The sequence below is a fragment of the Sciurus carolinensis genome, chromosome 1, assembly GCF_902686445.1.
Source record: "Sciurus carolinensis chromosome 1, mSciCar1.2, whole genome shotgun sequence".
Taxonomy (NCBI): domain Eukaryota; kingdom Metazoa; phylum Chordata; class Mammalia; order Rodentia; family Sciuridae; genus Sciurus; species Sciurus carolinensis.
In genome coordinates, this window is record NC_062213.1 from 144,699,701 (window position 1) to 144,719,862 (window position 20,162).

Genomic DNA, 20,162 nt, shown 5'->3' on the forward strand with positions numbered 1-20,162 from the left:
GTGAATTGTGTATCTTTGAGTCAGTATAACAAATATTGTCTTTTTAATTTTCTTTCATTAGGGAACTTGTCAGGATTGTAAAGTCAGAGGACCAAATCTTTGGGCATGTCTGGAAGTATGTATATATATTTTTTCCTGGAAAGTTTGCTATTATAAATGTAGGTCTGAAAAATGATAGCCAAAAAAATTTTTGATACTTTAAAATTTCATAAATGAGCATACTTCAGATCCCTATTTGATAATAACATACTAAACTTTAAATTTTGGTAGAATTTGAACTTACAGGACTTTTGGAGAGTTTTGAGTCACTGAGACATTTTATGCTTGCTTTTATTAGAGGTGACATAATTTTCAATAGAAATATATATTCTGGTTTTATTTTGTACCTGGTACATTTAAGTCAAATTACTATGAAAAGTAATTATTAAAACATGTAATTAAAACCTGGTTGTAAATATAATTTTAACGCTATTATACATTTTCATGTTATAAAGCATTTTCCTTCTTGTATAATTACTTACAGAATAGATGTTCATATGTTGGCTGTGGTGAATCACAAGTAGATCACAGCACCATACATTCTCAGGTATGTATATAATACATTTTAATACAAAACTTAAAAAAAAAAAAAAGCCAACTTTTTTTGCAACTATTGTAGAATGTAAACCTTTTCTTTTTTTGTGTGTGTGCTGGGGATTGAACTTGGGACCTTGTACATGATGAGCTTGTATTCTACCACTATACCACTGAGTTATACCCACCAAGTCCTATACAACAGTTTTTAAAACATGGCTGAAGGAAAGGAAAAGTCATTATAGCATTATTAATTCAAGTCATAATTCAAAGTTTTTTTTTCTTTAATGAGCTAAAAATGTCTTGGTAAAGAGTAGGGAGGGGAATTGCAAAGAAGACCAATATTAGAATGAAGCTGTAATTCAGAGAATACTGATTTAAGCATGCACCCAGGCATATTGAGTTTGTAGAGTTGAAGTCAGAGCAGATGTGTAAGTGTATGACATGGTCTAGCCAGCTTTGTATTTCAATTTGTATTGTATTGCCTTTTCATGTCATCCTAACTGGAGTCCCCTTTCTGTTTTGCTCTTTGGTGTTCCCCATATAACTTTGGCATGCATTTTTCAATTATTAACATTTTTTTGTTGTTTTTTTCTTGGTGGTGCTGGAGATTGAACCTCGGTCCTCAAGCATGCTAAGCAAGCATTCTACCACTGAACCACATTCCCAGCCCTGGCATGCATCTTTTATAGTATTAGTTAGATCTCATATTCTAAACTGCCAAGTTTATTGAAGAAACTATGTCTCAAGAGAATTAAGCCAAAATACTCAAAACTCCAAGGCATCATTATACATAATTTGCTTCTGTGAATCTAGAATGGTACTTGCTGTGCACCTTGGGAGAACAAGAACTTAATCACATTGTTTTCTATAGGGCTAAAATTCTTTTGCAGAATTTAAGTTGAGAAAGGCTAGAATTTATTAATTCAAGATCTTATATTTTCTATTGCTTGAGCTGTTTTGTGCTTGATTCGTTTTGTGCTTTGATTCATTTTAGTTTTGTTCTTTTGCCATTCTGATTTCCTAAAATAGTGACTTGCTATTGTCTGTTATATTTTTTCCCCCCTCTCTTTCCTGTTTTTTTTTTTTTTTTTGGAGGTGCTGGATATTAAACCCAGGACCTCACACATGCTAGGCAAGTGCTTTACCACTGCGCTGCATCCTCAACTTCATTATTTCTTATGTTGTACTTACTTGCTTACTGCAGAACAGAGTCTCATACTTTTGCATTTTTCCATTTATCTTTATATAATGAATAGTGGGGGGAAATGGGTTATAGAGTAACTTATAATGAATTTAGATACTGTTACTATTCACTATGCTTTAGCAGTTTATTGGAAGAACAGTTTTTTTGGTTCTCTAGATTAGCTCTTTTGTGTATATTGCTATTCATCAAAGGTCAGCAGTTTATCTTCTGTGATCTTTAGAAGTATTTTCAAGTATATCTAATTGTGGTCCCTCTTCTCCTTCTCCTGTGATATTATACAGGAGACAAAGCATTATCTAACTGTGAACCTCACCACTCTTCGAGTCTGGTGTTATGCTTGCAGCAAAGAAGTATTTTTGGATAGAAAATTAGGAACTCAGCCTTCATTGCCTCATGTAAGACAACCTCAGCAAATACAAGAAAACAGTGTCCAGGTAATTTAAACCCCTTTAGTTAAGATACCAAACAGGTAGCAGTTATAGAATTTTCATATGGTTGAAATTTGAAAAGGAATCCTTCCTAATCTACTTGTAATTAAAAAATGTCTGTAATGTGCCACTTCTCCTTTTTTTGGGGGAGCATAGAGTGATAGATAAAGATGAGATTGAAACCCACCTGTCAAAAGATGGAAAAGCAGGCCAGACGTGGAGACACATGCCTACAATTTTAACTGTTCGTGAGGCTGAAGTAGGAGGATCACAAGTTTGAGGCCCACTAGGGCACCTCAGACCTTGTCTCAAAATAAAATACCAATAAAAAATATGGAAAAAAATTAAAGGAAAATATTGATTAAAAACAGAAAGATGAAAAAGCACCTAATGAATTTACGTTTTCTAAAAAAAAGTGTTTTAAAATATTTATTTTTTTTCTAGCAAACCTGATTGTAGGAGAATGGTAGACCTTTTTTGATAGAGAATGGAAGGTACTAATTCAGCTCCCTTTTCCTCATTCCTTCCCCTCTTTATCTCCATTTTTATTACTGCGAACATTTTGCTAATTATTTAAAACTAGGTAGACTATAATGAAATTTAGTATGTCTTAGAGATTTTTCTCCCTTTGGATCAAGAGACTTAGAATACATGTATAGATTTGCAAAGACTGATCACCTAATTTTCAGAATTTTCCTCATATAAAAATAGGAAAAAGGAAATGAAATTAAAAGTTAACTGCTAACTTATTCTGATCATCATTTAATTAGATTTGATAAAGTTGAGGCTTCTTTTTCCTTATGTGCATTGTAAAAGACATGTTGAGTTTGTGGTGTGTGTGTGTGTGTGGGTGTGGTACTGGGGATTTAACCCAGGGGTATTTTGCCACTGAGCCACATCCCCAGCCCTTTTTATTATTATTTTTTGAGACAGGGTCTCTCTAAGTTGCTGAGGGCCTCACTTAGTTGCTGAGGCTGGCCTCAAACTTGCTATCCTTCCATCTCAACCTCCTAAATCACTGGAATTACAGGTGTATGCTGCCACATCTGACTCTATATTTGTTCTTGATACCATCTCAGATTTTTCTCTTGTATCTTTGTATTACATTTTGATGCTTGACATTAGTGACAATAAATTGCCTCACACACTATAACTTAAGATGGGTAGATTTTAGACAGGGAATGTTTGTTGCATTGCCAGATTGACATTGAATGGCTCAGTTAATCATCATTATTATTTCTCCCACCAGTACCTAACTTATCATTTACAAATGTGTTTAGTATTTTCTGAAAGTTCTAATACTCTGAAAATAAATTTTCTTGGTTTTTATGTTATTAACAAAAGTGTGATGTGATGTGCTGACTAAAATTTTAATCATGTAAGAGACTGATAACAGTCTATAAAGGCAAAGTTATTAGCATTACTTACTAAAAGTAAATAAGATATCCGTTCCCATTCCTGCCAAAATACATTAAGATTGAAAATTCTAATGAATGTTGAATCTGGTAGAGTAAGTGTACTGATGCTTAATTTCATGCAACTTCCTGATGATCCCATTACTATTGGAATATTTTATTCAGAAGAAAATTTATTTTTATAAACTTAGAAGAGCAGAATTTATAGGCTGTTTGAACACAATTCACCTAAGTATTGACAACAAAATAGTGGAAATCTTGTAAATGTCATTAAAATTTTTCAGATCGAAGTGAGCATGTACCATTTTTATAAAGCAAATTATTTTATAAATATAGTGGAATATGAAATCTATTCAAATTTCCAGTATCTATAGATACCAAAAAGGAAGGAAAGGTATAAGTGGATGTGCATAAGTGCATATGCCTGCATTGTGGAAGTGGAATAAAGCTTTTAAGTTAGAGAGCCAGAGTATATGCTAAATGCATGCTGGTATTCCTTTCCTCTGTTTGATTGTTGCTGAATGAGTTCAGTGTACCTTGATCTTCTGATATTAAAAGAGAGCTTAAAAATTTGGTTCTTTATGTGCATTCTCCTGAGGTTTTAAACTTTAGCTAAAATTTTTCTTTTTCTTTTTGGTCTTTTTAACTTTAGGCTACCATTTGACCAACAGGTTATCACTTGCAATGTCTGCGTTAAACCAATTCTCGGGAATTAATGTTGGAATATTTTATTATCATTTAAATACATCTTTGAACTATTTAATAAGCTTAAGAGTGGCAAGCTAAGTATAGTAATAAGTATTAGGAAAAAATATTGTGGAAGTCTACAAATGTCAATTTGTTATGATAAAAATCTTGCTTTTTTTAACCTGTAAAAGTTAGATCTGAAAAGACAATGAAGGATAATACACTTTGGAGGTCTTTTAAAACTGATATATGATATTACTCAATGAGTTTAAATTCAGGAAAGTCAGTTATAAAAAGTAACTTTTTATTCAAGTACAAATATTGATAAAACCAAGATGATATGCTATAACTAGTGTAGATCGGTATTTTCTTCAAAATTAAATGTAAATTTTAGAATAATTGCTAATACTACAAATTCTTAATGTTCTATTAAAATAATGTTAGTAATTTTTATAGTGTAGATGTTATAGAAGTTAAAGTATTTTTTTAACCTAAGGGTTTATTCAAGTGTACTATATCTTTTTGCTATTAAGGATTTTAAAATACCAAGTAACACAACATTAAAAACTCCTTTGGTTGCTGTATTTGATGATTTGGATATAGAAGTGGAAGAAGAAGATGAACTTAAGGCAAGAGGTAACATAACTCCCCTTTTTTGTTTGGTATTGCCCATTACTTAAGGAAAATATGTAATGTGAAAATTTCAAAATGTAGAGGTAACAGGAATGGAGATGATGATTATGAAAAAAAAAAAAAAACAGCTCAGAAACATGTTCTAGTAAAATTGTATTTGGAAATAAAGCAAACTTTTGGTTTCTGTGGTATCACTTTACCAAAACTGGGGTCCTAATGACTCTTTTTTTTTTTTTTTGGGTGGTGATGGGGATTGAATTCAGGGCCTTGTGCATGCTAGGCAATCACTCAACGAACTGAGCTATATCCCCAGCCCTTATAGTGACTCTTTTTTGCAGTTGAAACTTATAACCTTTTGCTAATGTGCCTTTTGATATCTGTTTGAACAGTACTTCTCAACCCATTTTTTATTCTTAACCTGTCAGTTATAGGGATTAGTGGAGAGATATTCATGTATCCCGTTAGAACTTCTAAGGGACAACATTCATTTGGAAAACAAGGTGATTCTGATAGACCTCTGCTCCACTCACTGTCTTACCTTAACCCCTACATTGAGAATAAGTGTCACATTTTCTGTGTTCTTTCAGGTCTATAGCTCTTAGTAAAAACTTCAAATTTTCTATTTTATAATTGATATTAGGTATATATTTAGTGTATATTAAAATAATTAGGGCTGGGGAGATAGCTCAGTTGGTAGAGTGCTTGTCTTGCAAGCACAAGTCCCTGGGTTCAATCCCCAGCACTGCCAAAAAAAAAAAAAATAAATAAATAAAAATAAATTAAAAAAAATTATCTGGGAATTAACAGTTTGGTATAAGTTTAACATTACTAAAAATAAGGTATATGTCATATACTTCTGTTTTAATCCATTAAGTCAGCCTACAGTATTATTTTATTGGATACTGTTGACAACTGTTACTAATTCAGCTGTGTTTTAGAGATTCTTAGAAGTTTAAATTTCCAGGTAAGAAATGTAGTTTAGTGACATAGCATTTGCTTAGCATGTGTACTGAGCTTCATCCTGTGTCCCTATTTCATCTTTTAATAATGTAGTAAAGTGATGTAATTGAACCTGAGTGTATATGGAAGGCAGCTGTGCTCACCACTCTACTGTCAACTCTGAACTTGAAGATACATGGAAGAGATAGAAGATTGTCCAGTGTCTGCTTTATTATCTTGGCTTGAGCCACAGGAAATTGATGTGTAGTTTGAATGTTGGCAGGTTTTTTTTTTTTTTTTGCTGGGTTGGAAGCCTGTCCTTAACTACCAGGGGTGGCTGTGGGACTGTTGGGAGCCACCAGCAGGGTCCCCATGCCAGAACTTCTGCTGGCGGACATGGTAATTAGATTATGTTTTCTTTGTTGGCAGTTTTTTTATGGCTCAAGCTAACAAATATTGCTTTTCAATATAACACGTTTATTGTTTCTCATTACACGAGTTTTTTGCATTGTCATCAAACTCTGTGTGTGTGTATGTGTGTGTGTGTGTTGCTAGGGATTGAACCCAGGGCCTTGTGTATGCAAGGCAAGCACTCTGCCAACTGTGTGTGTGTATGTATGTGTGCACTCTGCCAACTGAGTTATATCCCCAGCCTGTTATCAAACTATTTTGATGACTAATTGAGTCTCTTTTGTGTTATTGAATAAGTTCTTTTATTTTTTCTTAATAGGTCTTACAGGTTTGAAGAATATTGGAAATACCTGTTATATGAATGCAGCTTTGCAGGCTCTTTCTAACTGGTAAGAAGTAACTTAATTTTGTGTGTGTGTGTAGTTTTTAAAAGTCATTCTTTGAGTAGAAAACCATACTATTGCAATAATTGACTAACGCCCAAAATAGAGTAGGTAAGAATCTGGGTTAGAACTTAATCCATTGTTGTTCCAATGGGGTAACTGTCTGCATGTCTGTAGTTTTCCAAGACTTTTGGTCCTGGCTTAGACCCTAGTTATTTATTTGTTTTTTACGTATAGAAAATAAAGAGCTTGAACTAATTAATTCCTCAGATCACTTTAATTTAGAAATCCTATGAAGATATTTTTTTTCCCTCTAAGTGGAAACCCCTTTAACAAAACATTCAAAAAATTTTTTTTTTCTAAATCATACAAAGTAGATAGGGCAGTTATTACTCTTAGGTTTAGATGTGTTGAGTGAGGACCAGAATTCAGAGTCATTGATTTTGACATTGTACTTTTCTACGGGATTGAATTTTAAAATGTGGTTGGAGACTAAACATAAGTTTACTTCTTCCCAGGGTAATTTCATTGTAAGTAGTCATAACCTTCTCTTAATACTTTACTGTCAGTTCTGTTATGTTCCAGTTAGATTATGTTCCATAATCCTATGAAATAAAAAAAGAATAATTTTTATTAAGTAATAAGAGAATACCTTTTTTTTAAATTTTTTTGGTGCTGGGGGTTGAACCCAGGGCCTTGTGCATTCAAGGCAAGCACTCTACCAACTGAGCTTTATCCCCAGCCCTGAGAATACCTCTTTGACGAAGTGAGATTTAGTCTGAAACTTGAATGAGTATGTACTGGTTGTATGAAAGGATGGAGAGAAATTCAAAGCAGAAAGATGAATATTTTGTAAGGAGGCATGGGTGGAAAAAGATCTTGACACTTTTGAGGAACTAGAAGAAAATATGACAGGAGTATTAAAATCATGGGGGTGAATAGGTCTTATACTTAGTGAAGTAAGACAATTGGAGAGTTTTTAAAAAGGACAGCTAAATAACCCAATTTACATTTTAGAAAGACTGCCATGTTGACGGTGGATTGGAGGGGGAAGAGAATGGAATTTGGAAGACCAGCTAGTAAACTGCGGTGGCAAGAAATTGTGGTGTCTTACACCATCTAGGGTGGTAGGAAAGGAGTGAATGAATTGGACACAAACATTTTTAGAATTCTTGATTGATAGGATTTGATTAGAGTACGTGGACAAAGGGAGGAGACTGAAAGTTTAATAATGTAATGATATGATGAAAGGATTCTTTTTTTAATACCCATAAGAAAAGTGAATACAGAAGATTAAGTAATTTTGCCAAGACTGTCAGCTAGTTATTGTGCTTTTTCACCAGTGCTTATACTAAAATTGGAACAGTACAGAGAAGATTAGTATCACCCTTGTGCAAGGATGATACACAAATTCATGAAGTGTTCCGTATTTAAAAAAAAAAAAAAAAATCACCCAACTTACAGTAAGTGTTAGAGTAGAATTCAGAATCTGAGATTTTTGTGTGTAATTTGTTGCTCTAGATCCTTTGTTGAATACTGTACAATACCGACTCCACAAATTTACTTTGCAGCTTCTTTGATTTCATTGGGAAAGATGTAGATGATAAGATTACAGTGTTGCAAAGGATAGTTTAATGGCTATCCACGTGTCTTCACAGGGTGATCAATTTATTGCAGGCCAGGATTTGGTCCTTTTCCAGTTTTCTGTAACTGAATAGATTCATAGACGTTCTGTTAAGCTAATCAAATTCATAAAAGACTGTGGTATTTTATAATTTGCTAACTTGAGCCACCAACATGTAATATAGTACCATGTACTAGAATGTAGAAGGAGAAAGAACAGATTGACTTGAAAATTAAATTTTGAGCTTGTTAAATTTGAAATGCTGACAGCCATCATTTTGACCATTTGCTATAAATAGAGTTTAGATAAGTTGGTAGACTTATATAAATATGGCCATTACTGGAGTATGGGTGGGAATTTAACATGACCTAAGCATAAGAGTATATTTAGGAAAGAAGAAAAATTGTAGTATCAAGTACTAAGGAGCCCATATATTTTTATGTCTGAGAGCAGAAAGAACAATGAAAGGGAAAAGGAATTTCCTGAGAGGTAAAGAGGAAAAGTAAGTACATTACAGTCATCAAGAGAAGGTTTGTTTAAGAATGAGGGGTGGCAGATATTACTGAGAGAGAACTGAAAGGGCATTAACTGGATCTGGTAGCTTGGAGGACAGATATCACTGAGCCAGATCTGATTTGAATGGGTTGAGCTCTTTAAGGATATGAAGAAATGAATGTGAAGCTATAAAAGGGAGTAAATAATAGATCTAGGGGTATATGTGCTTTCAGTTCATTGAATGACCAAAAATTAATCAGCAATTTGATTCTTTATGTTCTTTAGGTCTTTTAGAAAACTTGGAGTTGTTCCTTTGGTCACATATGTGAAGTTATAAGGGTGATATTGTAGACATTAAGAGCATGGGTATTATTCAAATAGGAATGCCCCACAGATGTTAACCATGGCAAAAGTGTCAGAGAGTCTACAGTGTAATCTAGTGTGCTATTGGCATTGTGTAAATAAGCAAGTTAAAGGCAAGATTCTTGCCAAGGAAATTAATGTGCATATTGAGAATTTTAAGCACTGTTAAGAGCTGAGACAGCTTCCTGAAGTGTGAAAGAAAATTATCAGAAAAAGAAGGAAGCCAAAGAGAAAGGTACCTGAGTTTAGCAGAAGTGCCAGTCTTGCACCTAGAGAAGCACACTGTGAAAACCAGTATAAAGGAATCTGAAATGCTGGAACCTATTTCCTATGAATTCATGGCATAATAGTTGCAAAAAAAAAAAAAAAAAAAAATACCCTTGGCTTTTTTTAAAAAGAAAAGCTTTGATTCCACTCTAACCTTTCTCTTTTTTTAAATTAGCCCACCTTTGACACAGTTTTTTCTTGATTGTGGAGGACTAGCTAGAACAGATAAGAAACCAGCCATTTGTAAAAGTTATCTCAAACTAATGACAGAATTGTGGCATAAGAGCAGGTATGTACTTTATGTATTTATCCTATTGTATTTCTAAATAAGTATTGTAAATATGAAAAGGATGCAGGCCTATTTCTGTAGTGGGAAAAAAAAAGTAGAAGATAGACATTTGTGGCAGTTTAGTTCAGTTTCAGGCATGTTTCATTTGAAACTTAACACCCAAATAGGAGTGTTCAGTTTAAAAGTTTAGAAGTATTTGGACTAGTGATTCACTGCTGAACTGCTGAAACTGCTGTTACCAAAATTTGTCAGTTATAATGCAGGATTAGCATTCTCACAATGCTAAAATCAAACCATAGATATCTTTATTTATTTATTGGTACTGGGGATTGAACTCAAGGGTTCTTTTCCACTAAGCTGCTTCCCTAGTTCTTTTTTATTTTTAGACAGAGTATCACTGAGTTTCTGAGACTGGCCTGGAACTTGTGGTTCTTGTGCCTCAGCCTTCCAAATTAGAATATTTTCAAATAGCTAAAAAACTCTACCAAATTGTGTAAACGAAAGAATTATCTTCTATCTGATTAAAAAATTTGTTAATTTTTTCATGCTTATATTAATATGTCAGTTTCTATTTCTGGTGTGTGTGTGTGTGTGTGTTTGATTTAGGGCCCAGGACCTTGTACATGCTAGGCAAGTGCGCTACCACTGAGCTATATCCTCAGCTGCTAGGATTACGGGCATGCACTGTCACACCTTTATGGATGTCTTCCTGAATGTGTCAATTTGTTCTAAGGTTTAGTAGTAGGGCAGTAATTATTTACTGTAATATGTTAGTTTTGTTTAAAACTACTCGGGAAGTTGCATTTTTTAAAAATACAGTGAAATATCTAATTGGGAGAAGAGAGCAAAAAATGTCAGTTAAAATATCAGTGATAAAGATGTTTTGATGAGCTTGTGGAATATAATGTTGGATAGGTTTTTTTTTTGTGTGTGTGTGTGTGTGTGTGTGTGTGTGTGTGTGTGCTGGGGATCGAACGCAGGGCCTTGTGCTTACAAGGCAAGCACTCTACCGACTGAGCTATCTCCCCAGCCCTGTTGGATAGTTTTGAATGCTTTTTAAAAGCATTGAAAACACTTTTCGGTTTATCACTTTGATTTCTTTGTTTTTTAATTTCTAAAGTTAAAAATTAAAAATTTATTTTTCAAAATGATTTCTTCCTCAGACCAGGATCTGTTGTGCCTACTAATCTGTTTCAAGGAATTAAAACTGTAAATCCAACTTTTCGGGGGTATTCTCAACAGGTAAGTCTATTGCTTTTCATTCATAATTTTAATAATTTAATAAGTTTGGAAAAGGGTATTATGCTTTTTTATTTGTCCATTTTATTTATATTTTTGGTTATTGCTCCTTGTGTTTTTATTTGCCAAGAATAGTACCCCTTTATTAGGTTGTTTATATTTTACAACTTTCAGTTTTGTTATGTATTTTTCCAGAAACTTTTGAAGGTGTGTAAATGTCAGTGTATTTCTTCTAATGCTTAGTTTCAAGTTCCATATCCAGAAAGCAGATACATTTTTAGCTGTATTTTCAATATTTATCCTTTCATTGTTCATTATGTGAGGCATGTATTTTATATCACAGTGTGACCCAAATTTTATTTTTATTTTTTTCAAAGAGCTAAAAAACTCTACCAAATTGTGTAAATGAAAGAATTATCTTCTATCTGATTAAAAAATTTGTTAATTTTTTCATGCTTATATTAATATGTCAGTTTCTATTTCTGGTGTGTGTGTGTGTGTGTGTGTGTGTGTGTGTGTGTGTTTGATTTAGGGCCCAGGACCTTGTACATACTAGGCAAGTGCGCTACCACTGAGCTATATCCTCAGCTGTCTCTAGACTTTCTAATTCATTTCAGTAACTGGTCTTTTTTTGGATTATTATCACCTGGCAGTTTCAATTATGGTAGTTTTTTTTTTTAATAATATCTTTATACATGGTCCTCACACTTTACTTTTTTGTTATTATCATTTTTTTTTAAATGTGTTTGTGTGTGTGTGTGTGTGTGGCGGGGTGATCAAGCCCAGGGACTCACCCATGTTAGGTAAGCGCTCCACTTCTGATCTATACCCCTAGCACTCTCTATTCATTGTTTTCCCCATGCAGATTTCTGGAACACCAAAGATTATAATTTGGTGCTGTGAGTTGGGGCCCAGGCATTTGTATTCAGTAAGCACTTCAGTTGATCAAGGATTTGTAGTACAATAGTGAATAAAACTTAAACCAAACTTATATAGTATTCGTGTTTGGTATTTCTGTCTGAATTCTGATTATCACATGAGAAAAACCATTGTTTTCTTTGTTATTCTCTCTGGTTTATTAATAGCGGCACTAATAAAAGCTGACATCCAGACTATCTTCAGTTTATTGAAACTTCCTTTATTTATATAACTTTTTAGAACTTAAATGTTTTCCATCTCTCTGTTGCCATATGTTGTTCTACACAAACTATTACTTCTTTAATGTAGTGTTGTATATTTAAAAGCAGTTGATGATCATATTTTGTATATTTTCCCTTAAGTTCCTGCATACACATAATAAAGTGGTAACTACCTCATTGATATATTAGGATGCTCAGGAATTCCTTCGATGTTTAATGGATCTGCTTCATGAAGAACTGAAAGAGCAGGTCATGGAAGTAGAGGAAGATCCTCAAACCGTAACTACGGAGGAGACCATGGAAGAAGAAAAGAGCCAGTCAGATGTAGATTTTCAGTCTTGTGAATCTTGTAGCAGCAGTGATAAAACAGAAAATGAAAATGGCTCCAGAGGCTTTTCTGAAGAAAATAATGAAACAACCATGTTAATTCAGGATGATGAGAACAATTCTGAAATATCAAAAGATTGGCAAAAAGAGAAGATGTGCAATAAGATTAATAAAGTAAATTCTGAAGGAGAATTAGATAAAGATAGAGACTCTTTGTCTGAAACACTCGACTTGAACAACCAGGAAACTGTCAAAGTGCAAATACATGGCAGAACTTCAGGTGACAATTTAATAATTTAATCATGAAAATGATAGTATTTCATTTGTAGACAGTGCTTAAGTGTTATTTTGTCAATTCTAAGTAGTAGACAATAATGTAGTGATTTTTGCCTGTGAGCTTTAAAGTCAGAAAATTATGGAACCTGAGGATAAGAGGAATTTTATGGGTTATTTAATAAAGTAAGAAAGTCATCTTGCTGGATGTAGCAGCACATAGCTCCCAGCTACTTGGGAGGCAGAGGCAGGATAATTCCAAGTTCCAGGCCAGCCTGAGCAAACTTAGGGAGACCCTATCTCAAAATAAAAATTAAAAAAAAGAACTGGGAATGTAGCTCAGTGGTGGAGTACCTCTGGGTTCAATCCTCAGTACCTTAAAAATAGTAACATTCCTTTTAAACTAAAGATTCATCAGAAGTCTAGTAGAAAATTGGGCCCCTCAGAGTTTCTTTGGTTATAAGGTTTTTTTTTTTTTGGTGCCATGTTGGCGATCAAACTCTGGGCTTTCATATGTGCTAAGCAAGCACTCTACCACTAAGCAACATCCCCAGCCTTATTATCAGCAAATTCTGTTGAGACACTGGGAAGCAAAATAACCCAAATTACAGTTCCCTAGTTATAGACGCTTAGTTTCAGATTGCTGTCATTGATGTCATATCAGATATGTTTTAGTTTAGCAGTTTAATGAACCCTGTTACAAGAAATCATGCTATAATATTGGTCAGTGTTCCTTTGAGAAAGAGCAAGTAGCCAAATGAAAGATAGTTAAATTGCTTTGCATATTACATTTCTCTCCCCCCCTTCTCCCCCGCCCCCCGCCCCCTGCCCCCTTTAAGAGGTAACTTGTGCTGGATGTGGTGGCACACCCATTCTACATTCCCAGGGGCTCAGTAGGCTGAGGCAGGAGGGTTGCAAATTTCAGATCAGCTTCAGCAACTTAGCAAGGCCCTGTCTCTAAATAAAATAATAAAAAAGGGCTGGGAATGTGGTTCAGTGTTGAAGGGCCCCTGGGTTTGATTCCCAGTACCAAAAAAAAAGAGTAAACTTGTCGTAATGTGGTATTTAAGATAAGTGGACCACAAGTATAAAAAAGTTTATCTTTGGGCTGGGGACATGGCTCAGTTGGTAGAGTGCCTGCCTCGTAAGCACAAGGCCCTGGGTTCAATCCCCAGCACCGCAAAAAAAAAAAAAAAAAAAAAAAAAGGCTTAGCTTCTGTAATACTGAAGACTGAAAGCTACTAAATAATTTATTTAAGTATTCAAATTATTCCAGAATTTGTTTTGGAGGAATAGTATTTCCTTAGCCTTAAGAATTCTTACGGTTCACCTGTGTATATTATGCATACCTTCTAGTCAGGAAAATTAGGACTGTTAGCCTCTTTAATTATATTGACCTTGTGTACAAGTTGTTTAGTCAGTACATATATGAAATTTCAGTTCTGAAAGACAGCCTGTACTACTGTTTAACCCTTCCTTGTCAGAACCCTAATAAGCCTAATTAAGGGACATACTATACTTTATTGCTTAGTAATAGGTTTGTTCTTTTGCACAGTAACTAGGTAATGACTTAAATTGGGGGTCTGAGCTTTTACATGTTTTAAAGCCCTGATGAAAAAGTGTGACCAAGACCATGAGAAACCTAAAATATTTTCTGTCTGTCCATTTACAGGAAAATCTTGCCAACCCCTAACCTAGATCACATTAAGTGTTTTTCCTATAGAAAGTCCTAGAGTGAATCTTTTACCCCCAATACTTTGCAGTCTGATGAATCATGATTGACATATTGAAAAATGCCTATGTGAAAAATTAATTTGTACTCTCTGTAAAATCCCTGTGGGCATTCTCTGTGGTATCAGAGAAAAAGATGTTTTCCTAATGAGAGGTGTTTTTCTTTTTATCATGGTAAGGTCAGACATGATTACTTTATGCCTGAATTTCTTATCTGATTTTGATTACTATTTTTTGTCTGGGGGAAAAAATCTTTTTCTCCTACTTTTAAAAGACCTCCTGTTTGGGTATGGTGGCTCTTGCTACATCTGCAGTCATTTTTATTTTTTATTTTGAGATAGAGTTCTGCTAAATTGCTAGGGTTGGCTTCACACTTGAAATCCTCCTCAGTCTCCTGAGTTGCTGAGATATTCACAGGTGTGCACTACCACACCTAGGCTTGGGCTTTTTTTTTTTTAATTACTAAATTCAGACAAATAAGATCTTTGGCTTTATTTCCACTGCTCACTTCCTGGAATGCTTACAAAACAACAATGTATTATAAACATTAATTGGATTCCTAGGTAGAAAATCCCTGTTGTTGCCTCAGCAAGCACTTTGTTTTTCAATAATTCACTTGTTAGGGTGAAGTTTATTCAAAACATCAAGCTTAGAAACCTTTCAGTATAATCAATGTTGGACTGGGCATAGTGGCACATGCCTGTAGTCCTAGTGACCAGGAAGACTGATTACAAATTTGAGGCCAGCCTCAACAACTTGGGTCCTAAGCAACTTAGTGAGACCCTGTCTCAAAATAAAACATTAAAAGGGCTGGGGAGGTAGCTCAGTGTTAAAGCACCCTTGAGTTCAACTCCTGTACCAAGAATGAATGAATGAATAAACAAACAAACAAACATAAAATAGGCATATGTATAAAATCAACATTGGACATGTGCAATAATTTTACTATTTAAGGTAAAATACAAATTTTAAATATTACAGAATATGTCACTGATGTTCACTTGAATGACCTGTCTACGCCACAGAGCCTTCCATCAAATGAAGGTGTTAATCCACGTTTATCAGCAAGCCCTCCTAAATCAGGGAATTTGTGGCCAGGATTGGCATCCACACACAAAAAAGGTAAATAGTTTCCCTTATTTAAATTCCACTGCTTTGGGTCTTGGTTTAGAATGCTAATTTTGATATTTGATAATTTAAAATGTTAATTATGAAATATTTGATCTTTTAAAATTGACAGAATTCTATACAACATGATTAAAACTTTGTGTGGTACTCTTTAAAATTAGCAGTTGAGGGACTGAGGTTGTGACTCAGTGGTAGAATACTTACCTAGCATGTGTGAGGCACTGAGTTTGATTCTCAGCACCACATATAAATAAATAAAATAAAGGTCCATTGGCAACTAAAAACTATTAAAAAAAATTAACAGTTGATTTTTTTGTGTGTCTATTTGTGTAAAGTATGATGAGTTTTACCACATGCACAGTTACACATTTTACAAACAGAATACAGAACAGTTCTAACACTCCCAAAAATGTTCTCATACAACTCCTTTGTAATCGGATTATCCTCCTACTCCTGGCACTATTGATTTTCTCTTCCACTTGTTTTCCTTTTCCCCAGAATATCATATAAATGAAATCATACAGTATGTATACTTTCAAAACAGTATTCTTTCACTTAGCATGATGTATTTGAGAAATCAGTTGCATTATTGCATGTCTGAATAATTTGCTCCTTTTTATTAGTGAGTTGTATTTCATTGTATGACTATACCACTGTTTATTCATTCACTCATTGGGGGACTTTTGAATTGTTTTCAGTTTAGGACAATTATGAATAAGGCTGCTATAAACATTTGTGTATAGGTTTTTGTATGGACATGTTTTTGTTTGTTTGTCTAGGATAAATACCTAGAACTTGGGTTAGTGGGTTTTATGTTCATTTTATGCTTACCTTTGTGTGAAACTGCTAAATGTTTCCCAGAGTACCTCTATCATTCTGTATTTTCACCTGCTATGTATGAGAATTCCAGTGTTAAAAACTGTAAAACTATAAATATAGTAGAAGGAACCATAGGAGAAAGTCTTTATGATCTTGGGGCTTAGGCAGAATTCTTGAAGACATCAAAGACATCAAAAACACAATCCATAAAAAATAAAAATTCTTGGTAAAGGACATTGTTAGGTGAAATAAAAGATAATATTAGAAAGAGATACTTGCAAATTATGTAGCTGATAAATAAAGGACTTGTATCCAGAAATATATAAAGAGCTTTCAGCTTAATAATAGAATCCTGTCTTCATATAAAGCTTTACTTGGTAACAAAAACAAGTAAAAGCAGAATTACTCTGAAGTAAAAATGGGGAGAGCAAGCCCTCCTATTTCATCTTTAGCTTTTGCTGCTCTACTTTCATTTTCCTAAATGTACATTTATGGTAGCCAAGTATCAAATACTTTTTTTTTTTTTTTTTTTTAACAAAATGAGTTTAAATCTTATCTGATTGGTTTAACTGTTTAAAGTAAGTTCTTTATTTTTTAAAATATTTTTTTAGTTGTAGATAGATGGATGTAATACCTTTATTTAATTAATTATTTTTTAATGTGGTGCTGAGGATTGAACCCAGTGCCTCACATGTGCTAGGCAAGGGCTGTACCACTGAGCTACGACCCCAGCACTAAAGTAATGTTCTTGAAGGATATTTTGAAAATTTCTCTACAGCATAGTAGTTTTTACTATGAAAGCTTCTAGAGAACAATGTTAAAGGAGCTACTTTGATTTTTTTTTTTTTTTTTTAATGTTCTACACCTGTTTTTCAATCCTAGCTCAGTCTGCATCTCCAAAGAGAAAAAAACAGCATAAGAAATACAGAAGTGTTATTTCAGACATATTTGATGGAACAATCATTAGTTCAGTACAGTGTCTGACTTGTGATAGGGTGAGTATGAGGGAATTAGAATACACAGAAAATTTCTGTCAAATGCTTTTTTAAAACCCTGAAAAAAAGGTATGAAATGTTTGATTCCTTCTTATTGCTACTGTTGATCATACATACATTTCTCATGTTTGCATCAATATAAATTGATAAATATAAATTGATTACCTCTTTGGAGGTAACAGAAGCATGTATTTTAAAGAACGGGTCTTGACCCATCATTGAATATGTGAGAAAATTAATAAGTTCTTCATTTATTTGAGTTATACATATAAAGTTGCCTTTATAGGCAAGAAGTTGTTCAGCAACAGGAATTGGTAACATATATATTCTTCCAAAACTGATGAAATTAGCATGCTGGGAAACTTGCTATTCACAGGCACAAGGCAGTGAAGGTGTCCCTTAACATTTGGTTTTACTTCTGGCTTGTAAATATTTTCCCATGTTAAGATTAATGCTCAGATCATAAAAATATTATCGCTTTCACAGATAGTAACAAGGACATAAATTAGAATCACATCAGTTCTCTAATAACACCTATAAATCTTTCAAAGTTTCTTAGCTGTTTTTAAGAATGGTTTGACTTTAGGGCAATGATGAGTATTAATGATTATGAAATAAGGTCTCAAAAACTAAATTGACGCGGGCTGGGGAGATAGCTCAGCTGGTAGAGTGCTTGCCTCGCAATCACAAGGCCCTGAGTTCGATCCCCAGTACCGCAAAAAAAAAAATAAATAAATAAAAATAATAAAAAACTGTTATCAACCCGTAGTCCCAACTAGTTTGGGGGCAGAAGTAAGAAGATCAGTTGAGCCCAGGAGTTGTAGATTAACCTTAGCAACATAGACTGTGGACTTCAAACTATAGTGGCTGAATTTGGGGTACTTCTTGGTACTGCACTATCCATGATTGAAATGGAGTTGCCAATGGCCACCATCCAGGGTTTATATGAAAATTAAATTTGGAAGATCACCTGGTACAGAGCAATTGTTTCTTTGTTGTTAATACTATAAAAGCAGTATGGTTTTTTGATTTTGCTTATTATAACTTGCTTTGATCTTTGGAGTCTAAAAATCTAACTTTATAAATGTTTGTGCTGGATTATTTTTATCCCATTTTTAAAACACAAAACAATTTTAGGTATCTGTAACCCTCGAGACCTTTCAAGATCTGTCCTTGCCAATTCCTGGCAAGGAAGACCTTGCTAAGCTACATTCATCGAGTCATCAAACTTCTATAGTCAAAGCAGGATCATGTGGTGAAGCCTATGCTCCACAAGGCTGGATAGCTTTTTTCATGGAATATGTGAAGAGGTATGTATGTATTTTCCTTGTAAGAACTGATTATTGAAACTGCTGTTTCTGCTGTACTGGCAGAACACTTCCTTTTTTTTTTTTTCTGTCAATAATGTTTCAGGTTTGTTGTCTCATGTGTCCCTAGCTGGTTTTGGGGTCCGGTAGTAACCTTGCAAGATTGTCTTGCTGCCTTCTTTGCCAGAGATGAATTAAAAGGTAAGAAGTGTAATTATATCTATGCCTAGTTTTAGAGCAGCTTAAATAATATATGCCCATACTGGCATAATGCCAGTATCTATCATGGCAGTATAAATATAATAAGAAAAATCCTATCCTGGAGGAATTTATACAAATTCCTGTAGTACCAGGTCTTAAAGGTGTTCTGGGATTTAAAGATGGGAAAACTCAACCGAAGTAACTAAAAATTTGTGAATCTTGAACTGTCATACTGTCCACATCATTATAGTTCCTTCACTATTTTTGTGTGTTCAGTATCTTTCTCAACCATAGGACAGACTGTCAGTAAATTTTGTTCAAAGAATAAATGAAAAAGAAGTTATTTGAGATAGGTCTTCAAGATTAAAAATAGGGAGTAGAGAAAGGGTATTTTAGGTAAGGTAAACCTTATGAACTAACTCATGAACAGAGACTAAAAGAGTGAATGAATCCTGTTTTACTGTTCTTTGGGATCAGCAGGTGGCAAAATCAAAGAATTATAGAACCAAAAGAAAATAATTTACTGTAATTTGAGAGGTGACTAGATCTGTTCTGTTTGCAGGTGATAATATGTACAGTTGTGAAAAATGCAAAAAGTAAGTGACATTGACAATGCTTTTAATTTCATATTTTGTATTTTTCTTAGTTATTTAAATTAGACATAGATAGTTACACTTGACAATATATTCAGAAAAGTATCAACCAGAAAACTTAGTCCTAGTAATAATTAAAGATTGGTTGTTTTGTAAAATAAATTTAAGGTAAAAATTTAACAAGTTTAATAAGTTTATATGATATTAAAGTATATATTTTAAGGCATGGGGAATAAGTATGTGAGTTTTCATTAAACATTTTCTCAAATATACTCTTCTGGGTTACCAATTTAATAGTCCAGGTTCAGTAAATGAAATGTATATAGTTTCACATCTCCATAAAATTTAGGAAGGTTGTACCAACTTTGATGTTATGGTGCAGTATAGTATAGTTAGGCCTGATTTTGTTTATATCTACTACTAGTTGTCTTACCAGTTTGGTTTTCTTTCTTCCTTTTTTTTTTTAAGTGCCGGGTGTTGAACCCAGGAGCATACTTTCTCTGAGCTACACTACCAACCCTTTTTGTTTTATATTTAGACAGGGTCTCTCTAAGTTGCCAAGGTGGGCATTGAACTCGCTATCCTCATGCCTCAGTTCCCGAGTAGTTGGGATTACAGGCCACTGAGCCTGGCCCAGCTGCCTTTTCTATCTTGTTATAAATTCAGACTTTTAACACCTCTTGATAGTAAGTCAGA

The 20,162-nt window shown here is 33.9% G+C and overlaps 1 protein-coding gene and 1 non-coding gene across 11 annotated transcripts in view; both read left to right on the forward strand.

Moving 5' to 3' along the window:
• Positions 1 to 20,162, forward strand: part of Usp33 (ubiquitin specific peptidase 33) — a 54,099-nt gene that overhangs the window by 14,134 nt on the left and 19,803 nt on the right. For 6 of the 10 annotated variants that reach the window (XM_047530140.1, XM_047530143.1, XM_047530142.1 and 3 more), the window contains 13 exons: positions 62 to 115; positions 524 to 586; positions 2,062 to 2,214; positions 4,844 to 4,946; positions 6,613 to 6,682; positions 9,601 to 9,714; positions 10,878 to 10,956; positions 12,282 to 12,699; positions 15,405 to 15,545; positions 17,253 to 17,365; positions 18,503 to 18,675; positions 18,779 to 18,873; positions 19,436 to 19,469. In XM_047530140.1, coding sequence (XP_047386096.1) covers positions 62 to 115; positions 524 to 586; positions 2,062 to 2,214; positions 4,844 to 4,946; positions 6,613 to 6,682; positions 9,601 to 9,714; positions 10,878 to 10,956; positions 12,282 to 12,699; positions 15,405 to 15,545; positions 17,253 to 17,365; positions 18,503 to 18,675; positions 18,779 to 18,873; positions 19,436 to 19,469 — 1,610 coding nt within the window. The remainder of the gene's footprint in view (positions 1 to 61; positions 116 to 523; positions 587 to 2,061; positions 2,215 to 4,843; positions 4,947 to 6,612; positions 6,683 to 9,600; positions 9,715 to 10,877; positions 10,957 to 12,281; positions 12,700 to 15,404; positions 15,546 to 17,252; positions 17,366 to 18,502; positions 18,676 to 18,778; positions 18,874 to 19,435; positions 19,470 to 20,162) is intronic. The other 4 variants (XM_047530145.1, XM_047530146.1, XM_047530150.1 and 1 more) reach the window with 1 other exon arrangement.
• On the forward strand, positions 8,007 to 8,110 carry LOC124968339 (U6 spliceosomal RNA). The gene has a single exon (XR_007105681.1). It is a non-coding gene; the product is annotated as a U6 spliceosomal RNA (small nuclear RNA).